Genomic DNA, 15,203 nt, shown 5'->3' on the forward strand with positions numbered 1-15,203 from the left:
TAATATAACTTATTCTTACCCGAGTTTCCTATGCCAATTATTTATGAACGTGGCTTACCGCAGGTGAGTAAATATGTCATTTGAATTCATGGGATGTTTAAAAATATATATTTTCATTTTCTTGATTAGCTCCTTTAGTTTCGGCATTAAAAACCTGCCAGCTACTCTATTCAATTTTTTTTTTTTACAAGCAAAGTTCGGTCTTGCCAATACAACGCAAAAGCACGGGCCGTAACGGACAACATCAAAATCTGTCTGGTCTGCATTAATTGTAGCTTGACAAAATGAAATGAAATGCGTCTTGTGGTGACGTCATGATTATGTGCTGTCACTGGCGTTTGCTGTTTAGTATCCGGGACTGCATTTTTCATCTTTAAGTTAGCTCACATTCTTAAAAACTATTATAAGCTTAAATGCAAATATAATTCAATAATACACTTACACTCACGCCTATGCGCAAGAGAGAATTGTATTGTGATATGTGAGGAAACCAGGGTATCCTGAGAAAAAAAAAACATGCTACGGAGAGAACATGTAAAGTCCACACAGACGTGTTGCAACCCGGATCTCCTGTCATGAGGCAAATGTGGTGTTCTAAAATATTCGATGGTAAAATGATTGAGGCCATACATAATTACAAAAGATGAACATGTTTGATTGTCATCTGGGTCGCATTGAAATTTATTTGGTGTTGTAAAAATAATGCAAGTGCTGAGTCACTACGTCAATACTGGACAAGATCCTATTGTAAAGCAAATAATGTCGCCATATCATCCTGGAGTAATGATCAACTGCAAGCATCATAGACAGACATTTGTTGTTGGGTTTTTTTCCATCTTAATCTCTTTTTAATGTACTTCTACCATGATATTCTTGAAGAAAAGCAATAATGCACATACAGTACATTATAGTGCTGGCAATTGTTCTGTGCTCCACTTGAAAATACATTTGAGTGAAAACTACAGCCATTTTTTTCATGGCATTCATTTTCACACCCACCATTTGTGAGTTTGTTTTATTCAGCCTTCAGACCCTCCTTGATGAGGTTGAGCTCATAGCAGATGGTCTCGTAGCGGTACGCCATACGGATCTGGGCCACATTGGTCTTACGGATGTCGTTGCCTTCCGGGCCCTCTTTCAGGTAGTTCTGACCCAAGAAGTGACTTTTCTCCTGAGCACAGACAACAGAGCAGAGATGATGTCAATTAACTGGGTGTCATTAGTTAGCTCCCTTAGTTGCCACTAAATGTCATTACTTCATCTTACCAAGATTGTATACTTTGATTCGATTCTAGACCCTCTAATACTGCATTTAAATATTGAGACACCTGCCCTATAGAACATATTCTTGAAAAAAATAGGTTTGGGTTGACTTCCTATTTGAGTCACACAGAACTTTAAAGAATGAGCCCGAGGTGAACAAGTATCATTTGTGCATGCGTTATGCTAGTCTTTTTTTCCCAACACTTTTTTCAGGCTCAAGAAGGGATGTTAAGAAAAGAACATGAGAGGAGAAGACTCAGGAGTATACAATGCGAAAACGTTTTAGAAGATTAAACAGTGGCATAGAACTTAAATTTTGTCAAATGAAACTCCTAAATCTCCCTGCAACATAGTAGTTACTTGACGCTCAAATGCCACAAGATGGTGGAAAAGCACCACTTTTGACTAAAAGTTATTAGTGTTCTTGCAGTTTTCGGCTTGCTCTATCCAGGTGTCTGAATTTCCTCAATTCACTTCGACATAGTTCTGGCATTTGCCACACGATGGTGCCAAAGTAGTACTTTTATTGCTTTGACCTGTGCATAACAAGAGCAAATACCGTAGGCGAGTTTTTCAGAAAATGAACGGAGGAAGGACAGAGACAATTTATTATCTGTTAGTCAACTGAACCTATGGTATGTTTTGAATCCGTGGGAGCAAAGGAGAAATGTATAAAGTATGTATAAAGCTTGCCGCCATGGGACACCAGTGCTATCCAACGTTCGACTGCGCTGCCTTGATCAAAACGTGAATGGAAACCATGGCAGTTTCGTTTTTTTTAATTGAAGTGCACGGCTGCTCTACCTCGTCAGACATTGCGCTCTGCAGCACGCTGTTCCTGGAGATCTCGCACATATCGCAGGTGCTCAACTTGAAAACCTGCGCCGCAATGGCATACTCCTCCATCAGAGGCTCCTGCGGGGAGGACAAATCAACAGGGTGAGCTATCTATTCATTCATGTTTTGTTTCACTTGTTCAGCCCATGTCAAAGACCTTGGTGTAATGGAACTGCATGGGGTCATCGGTGGAGAGGGAGACCATCAGGCCTTTCTTTTGGAACTCCAGCAGGGGGTTCTTGGCGTACTCAAGGAACAGGCTGTTGTTGCTCAGGGGGGACATGGCAATGGGGATCTGGGTCAGGTAGTACAGGTACTGCAGCACTGGACTCTGGTCGTTGAGGAACATGTTCAGAACAATGAAAGTAATGTGGCAGCAAAACAATGACCTCAGCACAGTTGCTTTGCTGAGTCACGATCGTTCACATGGCCCCTGAGTGGATGCACTGAATATGGGTTCTATTAATGTATGTCTTTAAAAGAAAAAGCCAATTCTACAAATGTAGCGCATGTTCATTTTTTAATGTGTGATGTGACAATTCACCCTAAATTATGGTAAATTTGACCAATGTTGTTGTCTTCAGTCCAATAAATAAACTTCAGGAATAGTTTTATGCAAATAGTCGATATGCCGCATCATTCGTTGGCTGTCATTCCAAATGTTAGCACATTGCTAGAGCGCATGAATTGTTTTGCAATGGTGAAAGGCTTTCAAAGAATCCTCATGTGACATGGAAAGTATTTGAATAGTCACAATTAGCATTTTACACACCACCTGAGAATTGAAATAAAACAACCAGTGTACACTGCATCCAGGCAGCCACTGACCACAGCCGCTGACCTTTTTGAGGTTGAGGCCGTGTGAGATGTTATCAGCCGTCATGAAGGCAGCCAACAGATGAGTGATAGCGCCAGCTTCACCGCAATGAGGCCTGAACGTGAACGTATTCATCCCCCGCTCCCTGAAACGCAAGTATAAAAAAAAAAAAGATCTCATCAAGAATGCAAACCGATTTTAGTAAAGAGGACGGATCTGACAACAAATGTAGAAAACAGAAAATCAGTCACGGCTTGAGGTTACCGACCTGCGCAGTTGGTTGAGCACAGTGATGTTGGCGTACATGTAGTAGATATAGTAGGTGTAGGATGGGTTCTTAGCAATGTCCCACTCCTCTGGTTTCGGGCTTTTAGTGGAGAACATGTGACCACTGTGCTTGGACTCATCATCCACACTGTCAAAACCTGTCACCTGCGCAACAATTTAACAAGACTGGCAGATTAGTTTCAAACTGTAGCTAAGTCTTTTTTCGAAACGTGTGAATGATGCTGTATGTATACAGTATAGCAATCGATTTCTCGCTCACATGCTTGAGGAAGATGCTGAGCTCGGGGTTGGATTTTGGGTCAATGGTGGCTTGGAACACGGGGAGGAAAATGTTCTCCAACATCTTGCCAAAGTGCGGGACAAAGTCCCTGCCTCTGAAGATGTCACTAGAGTGGAAGAGGCGCAAAACGTTGAGATGAAAATGTGGACTTATACGCGGATCGTACACAGCAGGATCAAGATCTGCCACGAAGCTGTGTTTGATGGCAAAGAAGAGAGGACTCACTAGATCCTGGGAATTTGAATCATCCACTTGAGGTAAGGGGAGTAGACCCTGTGCTTGACAAACCAGCTGGACAGCTTGTGCCACTCGTTGGCCGTGCAGCCGTAGATGGACAAACGAGGCTCAGCATACTGGTACTTGGCGTCCTCCAGGTCGCTGGCTACTTCCTGTTTGCAACAAATGTTGAGTCAGTCAAGAAGAAGGCAATCGAGAAGTCAGTTTTGTAGATTTAGGAAAGACAAAAAACACTCACAGTTATCACACTATTCTGTTAGATTGCACTGATCAACAGCAAATTTTAATCAGAGATGGCTTCATGTGTGTGTATTTTTGATGCCGAATTCAAAATATCTTTCCTGTTTTTTTAGCACTTCAGGTTTGTGAGATATTTTCATATTTTATTTTTTAAGTTTGCCCTGTAAAAGCTTGCGCAATACGGATTTTCTCATGTGTTGCAATTTATGGCTATGGCGTTTCGGAAAAAATCCCCCTGATGCTCAACCTAATTCTTAATTCATAAATATTACTAAATGTACTTTATAACAATCTAAACAATCTTATTGTTATCATATTATTGTTATTATGAAAACCTGATGTGCTCGAGAAAAATGAGGGCAGATTTGAAATCGGAACATAAAATTAATTTTTTAAAATTATAAAAATATGTTGATCAGTGTTTTAATATGCATCAATTTAATAAATCACTGCCAAATGCTCAGCAATGTAATATTTGACTGTTTGAAAAACAAAGTAAAATGTTGTGGGACAAATATTTGTGTATTTATTATTCAAATAATTTATTATTTAATGATTTATTTAATCTGGATTGTAGAATATTATAGCCAACCTTACAGTTCTTATTACAGTACTCTCTTACAGTTTTTGACTGATTCTCCTCCATTATCAATACTTCTTACACGTAATAATACATAATACACATGATATTTCTACTTCATGTTATGTGTATAATACCCTTTACGACAGCAACTGACCTTAATGATGGTGGCAAAGTATTCTCCATTGATGTGATTCTCTGTCTTCAGGTAGAGGTCACGCAGCTCGCTGGCTCCAACAGGATTGTACTTGGCATTGAACTTGTCAAAACGCTGAAAGGTTTGTCTGCCCTTTAAAGAAGAAAAAGAAAAAAAAACATTTGTTTTATTTTCTGTGAAAACTGTGACAGGCCAAAGATGGCGTCTTTACAGTAAGTGCAGATTTGGGAGTTTTGGGTGCAGTTCTAATAACCAGTGCTATACCTGTTTTGTAGTTTAGTGAAAGTTTAGTCAGAATTGCCGACGGACGCCCGTTTAAAATGACAGGCGGACCGGCCTATAGCTGTTACTATTTTTTTCGCCCCGGAAAAAAAAGGCAAATGACTGATGACGGAAGGCTACCCACGCTGCTAACGGATGACGAATTACGGATGCTCAATTTGTAGTAAAATGCCCAGATCTGCTTGTTTCATGAATTTGTGTTTAAAATAATTCTTTTGAACAACAATTCAAAAACAATGTCCGATTTTCATTGGTTAATTTTCATAACATCTTTATTTATTTTTACTTTTGTCAGATTTATTTCTGTGACCACCGCGGGTTTTTCTTTCATAAACAGAGGGGCACCAACAATTTTGACCCTGTGTGTATAAAACTACTTTACTGGTATATTCAATTTAGGTAATGCACTTTGTGGGGCCGCTCCATGAAAACCAACTAAAATTTGCTAAATAAAATACAATTATACATACATCATATTTACTTCCTGCAATAGTCAATAACTTACAGCATGTACGTCCAGCGAGTCCACAGTGAGGTCGTACGGATGCAGGTGGAGGGACTCAAAAAGCTCCTTCATGGTGACCTCTTTGCCGTTAAGGGTGTGCACGACGCGGTCGGCATCCACGCGGTACGACTTCTTGATGAAGCGCAGGAGGTGTTTCTGGTTCATGCAGGCAGCGGCGTGGATGTGGGTGTCCACCTGAGGAAGCAAACGTTGAATCGTGTGACAGCTCCGATCATAAATAAAAGGGAGCAAAGAAACGCTCTCTTGAGTTGATGGCTACCTTCCTGCAGTTGTAGAAATCCCTGTGAGGGTTCTTCTTCAACTCCTTCATCTCCTCCATCTCATTCAACATCTCATGCACGTTGAACTTGGACATGAGGAACTTCAGACGACGGTGAGTGTAGGTCTTGCTGAAAAAAGACCACCATTAATACACTCAGAAAATAGTTGGGTTAAAAGTAACAGTAATTTTGGTTCAAAAATTGACCGATCCACTACTTGGGTCAATTTGACCCATCTTCTGCATAAACAAGCCCAGAAATGGGTAGTTTTGTATAAAACAACCCAAAAAATGGGCTCTTTTGTACAAAACAATGCAAGAACGGGGGTGAAATTGACCCTATTTGTGGAGTATTACATTCTAAAAACAGTAGGGTTAAAAATAACACAATTTTTCAAAAATATGGACCGGTCCACAACTTGGACTTTCTTGGGTACTTTTGTAGAAAATTTCCCCAAGAAAGTCAGTCAAATTGACCCAATTTCTGTATCGGTCCATTTTTAACCCAAATGTTTTTAGAGTGTAATGAAGGAAAAAATGTCTGGAAAAGTCTACAAGAACATCTGAACTTCATTTGAAGTTAATCAGAGGCATTTTAAATTATTGGATGACCCAGAGTTTGAATGTGACTGGTTTGATTGTAAATACAGCCACATTCAAATGCACACAGACAAGACAACTCCGTTGAGAAGAAACTCACGTGGGACCCTGTGCAATGAGAGCAATGAGGAAGTTCATGTCGTCAATGAAAGTGGTGTAGTTAGCACATGGCAGGTCTCTGGGCTGATGTTTGTCTGCAGCTTCGGCGTCATTGTACACATAAATGACGCCGTCCTTCATACGGGCAACATAGCCCAGATTGTCTGGCATGCCCGCGGTATCAAACGGGTCTTGCTCATTTTCCGGCGGGGGTGTGAAAACTGAAAAAAACAAACATGGTGTGGAAATGTTCAGCAATGCTCCACATACCGAAGATAGAAGCAGTGACAACGTGCAGACATAAACATCCAGAAATGTTAGCAGTGTTTGGTGGGTTTTGAAAATCCGTCGGCCCTCTTGTGGTCAAATTTTTTATTTCTATTTATTTACTTTAAATGTAGTGTTGCCGCGGTTGACTCGCGGCAACAGGTAGCCTGGAGTGTCATGTCAGATTGGGTCACTGCATGGTGTTGGGGGATATAAGCACCGCCCCCATTAGAACGGATCCATGTGTGTCTATTGAATGTGATTCAGCCGCTCAGACGGCGACCGTTATTTTTCAGGTAGAGGACGTTTGCAATTGCAAAGATGCTGAAAAGACAGAAACTACCAGAAAAGGAGGTGTGTAGTGCATATAAAGAGCAAAAAAAAAAAAGAAAAAAAAGGATAATTGAGGATGCGGCCAAATTAACAAAACTGACAGATCTCTTCTGTCATGGTGGGAGCAGCCATGGCCACGGATGACACAGTCCGAGCAGCAGCACGGCCACAGCAGTTAAACAAGCACTGTCTGCCTCATAAAATCCAAACCGGGACAGTTGAGATTTTTCTTTCTCCAACCAAGCATTCACTCTCTTGTGTGCTTGTTTGAAGCCGATATGACAAATGCCCTTGGAGGAGATCTTTGAAAACAGGTGACTTTTATTTACCAAACTTTTACACTGAAGGGGAGAATTGCGAACTTCCTGTTGAATTTAGCTGGGAATTGTCAATGTATGAAATGTAGGCCTTATACCTACGTTTAGGTATTTGTTTCATGTGTCTACGACATTCCTACTGGGAGTTATAGAAAGTTCTGTCTGTGTTTTTTTTTTCTTCAGGGGTGTTAGAGCGCAACTTTGCGTTTGGGGCTTTAGTTTTTTTTTTTTAATGGTATTGCAATTTCAACCATTCCTGATGTGTGTGCAAAATTTGGTGAGTTTTGAAGCATGTTAAGTTGCTTAATTGCAGCTTAGCCTCAAAACAAATTTGATTTGCCAGTTATATTTATTGTTATTATTAGGCCTATTATTATTATTATTAGTAGTAGTAGTAGTAGTATTACATATTATATATTAAAGTAGCCTAATGATTTTAGAAGCACATGCCTTGAGCTATTGCAATTCTAATCACCGTCATGGTCTACCTGTCTTACATATTCCTTATTTTTTTTGGCTTTTTTCTGTCCTCTATTTGCATTTGCAATGACGGGCCCCTCACACACATGTGGAATACAGCCCAGCTACACTACTGCTCAGGTGATTAGATCAACCTTATCAAATTGACAAAAGGAGAACAAATGAGTCGTCATGGGAATTTCTTTGTGGTCGGATGGTCTTAATGTTGACATTCTGACATTATTATTCTATGACAAGTCTAATGGATTTTTACAGCAGAGGTTGAGAATTAGCGAGGACAAAACATCGTCCTCACCGGGCTGCACCTGGTCCTCCACTTTGAAGGTCTCGCCCTCGATCTCACGGAGATACTGCGAGGCGGTCCGTGGGAAGCGCTGGTAGGCCAGCCTCATGTACTTCTCTCTGATACTCAATGCGCGGTACAGACCTTTGCAGGACAACTCAAAGTCATCCATTGTAACCTGTGTAGAGGAAAGAGACGTCACCAATTTTTGAACTGTGTCACGAAGGCAGTATTTCTCAGACTTTACTGAGCTAAAGCAAATGTTAAATTAGCAAAATCTCACCACAGACCACCACACAAAAGCACACATCCTACAAATAATGATGATTTTGTTTCAATGGAGTCTTTTGTCTTACTCGATGTGAAATCTGGGCCTGTTTATCTGAACGCAAAGCTGATGTATTTGCAGGAAACCATGACTTATTCTGCTGTATGACTGGTAACAGGCAGATACACGGGTTAATTGTACCAACAGCATTTCATTGTTCTGCCTGTCAATATACATCGCTAACATCGATAGGTGAACAACGATTTGGAGTACAATAAATAGATCATTTTCACACCAAATAAGTGGAATTGGCCTGATGATCTCTCACAGTGGTAGGGTGTCACTGCAGAAAGGTATACAAAGACTAGACCCAAATACAGTGCAATGCACTAGCTAGTTTTCAGACAATTTAAGAGAATTTTAGCAGCACAGAAGGTGAATGAATTGGAATACAATACCCCAGAAGCGTAGTCCCCGATGATGGCCACTCTTTGGAAGTCCGGCACTTCCAGGTAAGTGGGTGTGTCCACTTCCACCGACACCACAGGGACCGCAGCTCTCTGGGCATCAGCCCTTGGCATGGCCATGCTGCGAAAGCGCTTCTTTCTATGGATGGAGTTAATCAGTAATCAATAAGCCCTAGCTCACTTTTATAGCCAAGAAATAGTAGTTGACTGAAGTGTGTTTTCAAAGGCTGTTTTTAACTGTATAGCATTACACACAAAACATCTTTTCCAATATTTTTTCTCTAATCTTTTTTTGGTTTTTTTACATTTTGGGAGGGGGGGGTCTCCCCATTTCACAAGTTTTTTAACGCACATTATAGGTTTGTCAAATTAATATTTTCTGAATATTTTTGGGGGGGGTAAAAATATTGAAATAAATACACATACTTGTACATACTGTATATTAGGAGTGCACTAATACATGTATCTCTGTCAAAATGTTTGATACAGTTGTCACGGTTCGGTAAGCACTGTATCAAACAATACATTTTTTGGGGGAGGGGTTACTGGCCTGAGTGGCAGCCAGAGAGCGGCCACTGTTGGCCACCATGTAGGACTGCCCCTGCTTGATTTATCTTGGACAGTAAGTATATTTTCTCTATCTTGTGGAGAAACGGTTAAATGTTGTAGTCATGTCATATTTATCCAAACTGAAGGAGACAATATCATTGCTCAACTCCCGTTACATAACTGAGCATGTTCCCGAACAATTTTAGCATGTACATCAGTGCTATACAAACTCACCGCTTCTCAAGATCATCATCTTCATGCAAGTGGTGTGCCATTTCATGGTGGAGGATGGGACAGTCCTCGGGCACGTCAAAGACGGAGATTTCATCGCGAATGTCCTCGCCTTTGGTCTCAGATGCAAAGATCTGCTCGGCAAAGGCCCGCATCTTGTCATCGGTCTCTGGGGGACGGCAATGGCAGTGATGGCGGTGAGCGCATGGAAATGCTGGACGTTCCACATATTGTCATGCAGTACAAGGACAAAAGGGCTACTTGTCAAGCAAAATTCTGATCAGATCCTTATCAGACTCTCCAATAAGCGGCCAATATGACACAAAAAGTAACAGAAAAAAAAGAAGAAAGATAACAAGAAAAGAAAGACGATGCACAGCACGATGGCTTCAGTCCAATCTCACAATGCCTGCTACTGATGAAGCGGTGGCCTACATGCACTCATCTACAAGTCTACTCCAAAGACAACCATTCCACTATATGACCTATATGGTCAAAAGGACCATGTCTCACCCTCAATACTTACTATGTTGACCTGATCATGACCGGCAAGATAGTTGCGCCACCCAGGGTAAAAAAAAGAGAGTGTTAGAAAAGGTATGAGTTTAAAAAAAAAAGAGGATTTTATACATAAAGATTCAGTAATATTAGAGACTTTGCTGACACCATGTGTCATATTCACAAAATATATAGGATACAGGTGGAAAACGCATGCACCAAAATCATAGAGTGTATTTCCATGTTTTGTTTTTGTTTTTGCTTTTCATGTACATTCTTGCATGAGAATAAACGACAAGTACAGTTTCAGATTTTTGTTGTTGTGCTTTTCATGGCATAAATGAATATTGAAAATATTTTTATGTTTTATGGGAATTGTTTTTGGCAAGAAAAAAAGAGTTAATATCAAACACTTTTGCCCATTTGTAAACATAACATGATATGAGTAAATAAGTCTTAAGTGCAAATACCATGAGTTTGAGTAGAAAAAGACAACACATGAGTTGTAACTGAATTGTTAAAATTGCACTTTCGGGACCATGCAAGGGCTACTGATAGGCCCCCACCTCCCCTAAAAAAAAAAAAAAAAAACACCCTTCCAAGTACAGACACTTGATTAACTTCTCTCTGCAGGTGAGTAAGTTAGTATGGCTTTTTTTTGGTCTGTTATGATTGAGACCTATGAATTCTGAGGTTGTGCAAAAGAGTGATGTCACCATAAAAAGAACATAACCAATTCTCTTGATCTACAGTTTTGAGAAAAAGAATGTCAACCCTTTGGAAATACAGTACCTGTAGTCATGTACAAACTGATCATGAAGAAATATGTAAGCCTCTGATTTTAAAATGTTCCCCATCGTTGCAGATTAAACAGCATCTCAATCAGGTTGATGGGATTTCTTCTGTTGCAGCCATTCTATTGTTGAATTACTTTTGTCCTTTGGGTCGCTGTCCTACTGCAACACTCATCTTCTGTTAAGTGTAAATTGCTAGGAAGGTACCGGTAGTTCTAAATTCTGCTATAAAATGTCTTGGGAATATATTTTTCTGCCAATGATGAGTAATGTGTCCAGGTCCTGAGCTAGCAAAGCAGTCCCAAACAATGATGCTATTATATTTGCAGTTGGGATGAGGTTTTGGTGTGTTGTGCGTTTTTTCTCCACATAGCGCATTGTGCTTCTTCCATCCGTCCACACAAAAATATTGCCAGTGCTGTGGAACATCCTGGTGCTCTTTTGCCAAGTTTAAACCTGTAGCAATGTATTTTTGAAAGCAGTGGCTTCTTCCACAGTGTCGTTCAATGAGCTCTTTTGTGCAAGGCACGTTCGCATCAGGCAATGCTTCTTTCAGTAAAATTAAATTGTGTATTATAGTTGAATTGCTCAAATTGTACTGATCACTCAGGTTTTTCCCCATGTCAGATTCAGTCAAATTTCACGTTCTGTGGTGAACACTTTGCAATACTTTACCTCTTCGTCATCACTGGTGGCATCAATAAAGAACCACAGAAAAGACTTTAAAAAAAAGCACTAAGAATTGATGTATTCAATGCTCACACATCTGGCATTTGCAGACATCTCGTGTGACGTCAAGCATGATGACAGGAAATCCTCTGCATCTGAATTTGATTTGTTTAGTTTTCTCCAATATATCTTTTGTGACCTCCAAATTATTGTGCACCTTACGGAGCATTTGACCGATAAGAGGGCTTTAATTAAGTTTTAAAGAAGTTTTATGCATTATAACATTTCCATAATCGGAGAGTACTGTAGGTTAAGTGTAGTTGATGTCTACTTAAGTGCTTAAGAGAACATCAACTACTTCTTCCTCTCATTAAATCACTTGGGGGAAGAAGAAGTTTGTCACATCATATCATTACTCTCAACATTGCACACAATGAACTGGCCTTCTAAAGTTAGAACCTGCAGTTTGTTATCTGACCTGTTGTTGATGATATACAACACAGCAAAGGCGTGACCTCTGACATATGCATTCACAAGATTACACTTTCATTTTTTGACCCCCCCCCCCCCCCCCCACCTCTCCAGTCCGCTCCAGGACACTTAAACAGCACTTACTCTAGACATGTCATTTCACTTTTGCCATTTTAATTGTGCGGTTACATGTTGAAAAGCACATTGCTCACACTCACCGGGTACCAGAACTTTCGGCATGGTGACTCGCTTCGTGCACGTCTCCCCGGGAATAAATCAAGAAGGGTGGTCGGCCACTGAACCACTGCAGTGCTGGTGGGTGTGCGCAGTCCAAGTGGTGGGTCGGGGCAATATGAAGCTCCTGGGTGCACATGTAACCGGAAACCGCTGAGCCCGAAAAGTGTGCACACTGAGTCAAGGCACCCATCTCCCCCCTCCCCGACATTACTTGCACTCAGAGGTGTGCGCCTCTATTTTACGTTGCGTGTCCCACGCACACACAGAACCCTCGTAGATTACAAAGACACGCGTAAGAGCGCAAGTACTTCTGGGGAAATCATCATATGCTTTTATGTTGGGAGTCGAGACTCGAATAAACTGACAGCTAAATTTAGACACGCGTCGTCAAAACGGGAACTAATTATTAACTGATCACGTAAAAAGCAGGTAGAGTATTTTTAAAAGCTGCACAAAATGTGTTATAATTCTATTTCAACTACTCCGGGGACGTTTATAAGTTAATAGTATAGTTAAGGTGACACAAATAAATCCACCTATAGGCTATTATATATACTAGGAATGTTTTGCTTGTCGACAAAATCAATAAATTATAGTCACCTAATGACTGGACTCATAGCATAGCGACCGAGTGTTTGGACTAGTGATGAGGAACTTAAACGATGGAGGCCACAATTTTTCGTCAGCGCTCTAGGGAAGCGCACGCACTTTCTAACCATTGGCAATGACATGAGTCAACATGCAAGAACTCATTTTTTACACATTTCCACATATATCAACTCGCTCAAAGATTTCAATAGGCTAATATTGTACGTTTGTCCTGCATGCCATTCAAAATTTCCAAATGTGGCAGAGCCTCCATGTCCCCTCCCCTGCATGCGAAGAGTTAAAAAATAAAATGAAATACAAATAAATAAATACATACACAACGTCGCCCTCTTAAAATAATCGCGTAAATTTTTTTGCCTATACTGTACATCTCAGGATGCTGGCCACCACTGGTAAAATCGGCTGCATCCTTAGTTCAACAGATCATTCAATTTTACGCCTGAAATGAAATTATTAATACATATAAGATGATCAGAAAGTGGTTCCGTTTTTCGTGTGTTCTGAAAAAACAGCAAAAATTACTTAGGTGATTATTTTAAGAGGGTGATGATAAATACATAATGAGGATTGTATTATATAGTATATTACTTTGCATTTTAGTTCTCTGGTCTGTGCTTTACATTGATTTTTTTCAAACTAATGATATCAATGAATTAATCATTAGAATTAATTATATAGCTGAAATTTAGTATTTCCCACATAGGCGAGTAGCAGAGGTGGAGAATCCAGGTCCAGAAAGTAAAGCATTGAATTGATTTTATTGTCACATGACGCATGCACATATTTGGTTGTACTGAGAGTTGGTTTGTGTGAAGGGTGAAGTGATCATGTTAGAAGGCAAACTCCTCTTGCCCGAATGTATACATTCAGAAAAATGAAAACGCTGACAAACCAGTGACATTTTCTGACCATAATTTCTTATTTTGGAGTGTGAGTGTGGATTTGGAATAATTTGGGGGCACCATTTGGCAGAAAACCACAGAATGGAGACGGCCCCCAAAATAGATGTCGCTGGACACGACCATTGTCAAGACTTGGGGCACCGCTGTGTACGAAATGGACTTTAGAACGACCTGACATAGTGTGACTATAGTTACTTTGACGGTGGGCAAATGACATTTGTACCTGTGATGGCGACCATGGGGGACAACAATGACCTGTGATTTTGCATATTTAACTTAATTATGTTACACCAGGACCGCCCTGCCGCAGCCAAAGAGGCGGTCGGCAGAGTACCATGCTGATGGACTCTTCGGGATCCCAATGTTTGACTTTTATGTGTTGATTTGATATGTTTGATGTGCTCTTGCTTCTAAGTGTTATTTATTTAACATTGTGTATTTTGTTTGTGGCACAATGAAGTTGTATCACAGGACACACTGAGTCGGCTGCAGCTACATGTTTGAAATTGTTTTTATATGTCCGTTGACCTGACATATTTGTTATGTTTCCAGTTGAGTTGCAGGGGTTTCTACAGCAAGTGACTATCCCGGGACACATCTGAATGATGAGCTGGGACCATCTTGTGGTTGGTGTCGATCTGGCAGGATGTGTCATCTTGTTTTTCTATTTTATTGAAGTTGTCATGTGAAGTTCATTTGTTAATAGGAAAGGCATACAGCCAGGTAATTGTTGGAATTGTTTCCAAGTTTAAACAGGAAACGTCAGCAATGGCCAATGCAGTGATTAAAGGAGTTGTTGGTCAGATTAACATGATAGCAACCCTTTGGGAATACAGTGGACAGATGACATCTCGGAATGGCTATAAGGATGGCAACAATTTCAAATTCAGTGACTCCTAGCAATCTTTTTAGAAAGGCTGTGAGGAGAGCAACCTGTGTGGTTAATCAACATTAGGATACGTATTTGCAAGCTAAAATCATATGAGAAAGGGGGTTACAATACAACAATCTGTGAACATCCATTAGAGGCCAGGAGGCCCATGAAAGGGCTGATATTTATTGGGGTGATGACATTACACAGTTATAATATCATTTGACATGATTTATTTGAGGTTCAAGTTGAAAGGAATGCAATGTTTAGATAATGAACTTTAGGATTCAAGTGGGGAGGTCTACTCTAGACTCTAGGTGTTGATTAGACAAGGATGAGTTGTCTGTACAGGTGCAGGATTGACAGGAACAAAAGGGGAAATGGAAGGCATTCAGGGTTTGACTCAAAGCATGACAAGTCACGGCGCTATATGGACAAGCTAAAACAACAACTCAGCATTTCTAAGTGTACAGGAAGCTTCATTCCGTCATT

General features: G+C 40.4%; 1 protein-coding gene and 1 long non-coding RNA gene across 2 annotated transcripts; one reads left to right on the plus strand and one right to left on the minus strand.

The window, feature by feature from the left end:
- Positions 1-692: 692 nt before the first annotated feature.
- ampd1 (adenosine monophosphate deaminase 1 (isoform M)) lies at positions 693-12,427 on the minus strand. Its single transcript, XM_086044118.1, has 15 exons — positions 12,311-12,427; positions 9,664-9,829; positions 8,872-9,019; positions 8,158-8,323; positions 6,467-6,686; positions 5,767-5,896; positions 5,487-5,681; positions 4,700-4,831; positions 3,711-3,874; positions 3,465-3,591; positions 3,186-3,349; positions 2,942-3,062; positions 2,258-2,431; positions 2,068-2,178; positions 693-1,171 (listed from the first exon to the last, which is right to left on the minus strand). The coding sequence occupies exons 1-15, from the start codon at positions 12,330-12,332 to the stop codon at positions 1,016-1,018; spliced, it is 2,196 nt and encodes a 731-aa protein (XP_085900244.1). The 5' UTR covers positions 12,333-12,427; the 3' UTR covers positions 693-1,015.
- Positions 12,428-12,708: 281 nt separating this feature from the next.
- LOC147153333 (uncharacterized) lies at positions 12,709-14,790 on the plus strand. Its single transcript, XR_015088293.1, has 3 exons — positions 12,709-12,758; positions 14,393-14,466; positions 14,588-14,790. It is a non-coding gene; the product is annotated as an uncharacterized LOC147153333 (long non-coding RNA).
- Positions 14,791-15,203: the final 413 nt, after the last annotated feature.

Source organism: Filicampus tigris, chromosome 1 (assembly GCF_054856515.1).
Source record: "Filicampus tigris isolate MCC_2025a chromosome 1, RoL_Ftig_1.0, whole genome shotgun sequence".
NCBI lineage: Eukaryota > Metazoa > Chordata > Actinopteri > Syngnathiformes > Syngnathidae > Filicampus > Filicampus tigris.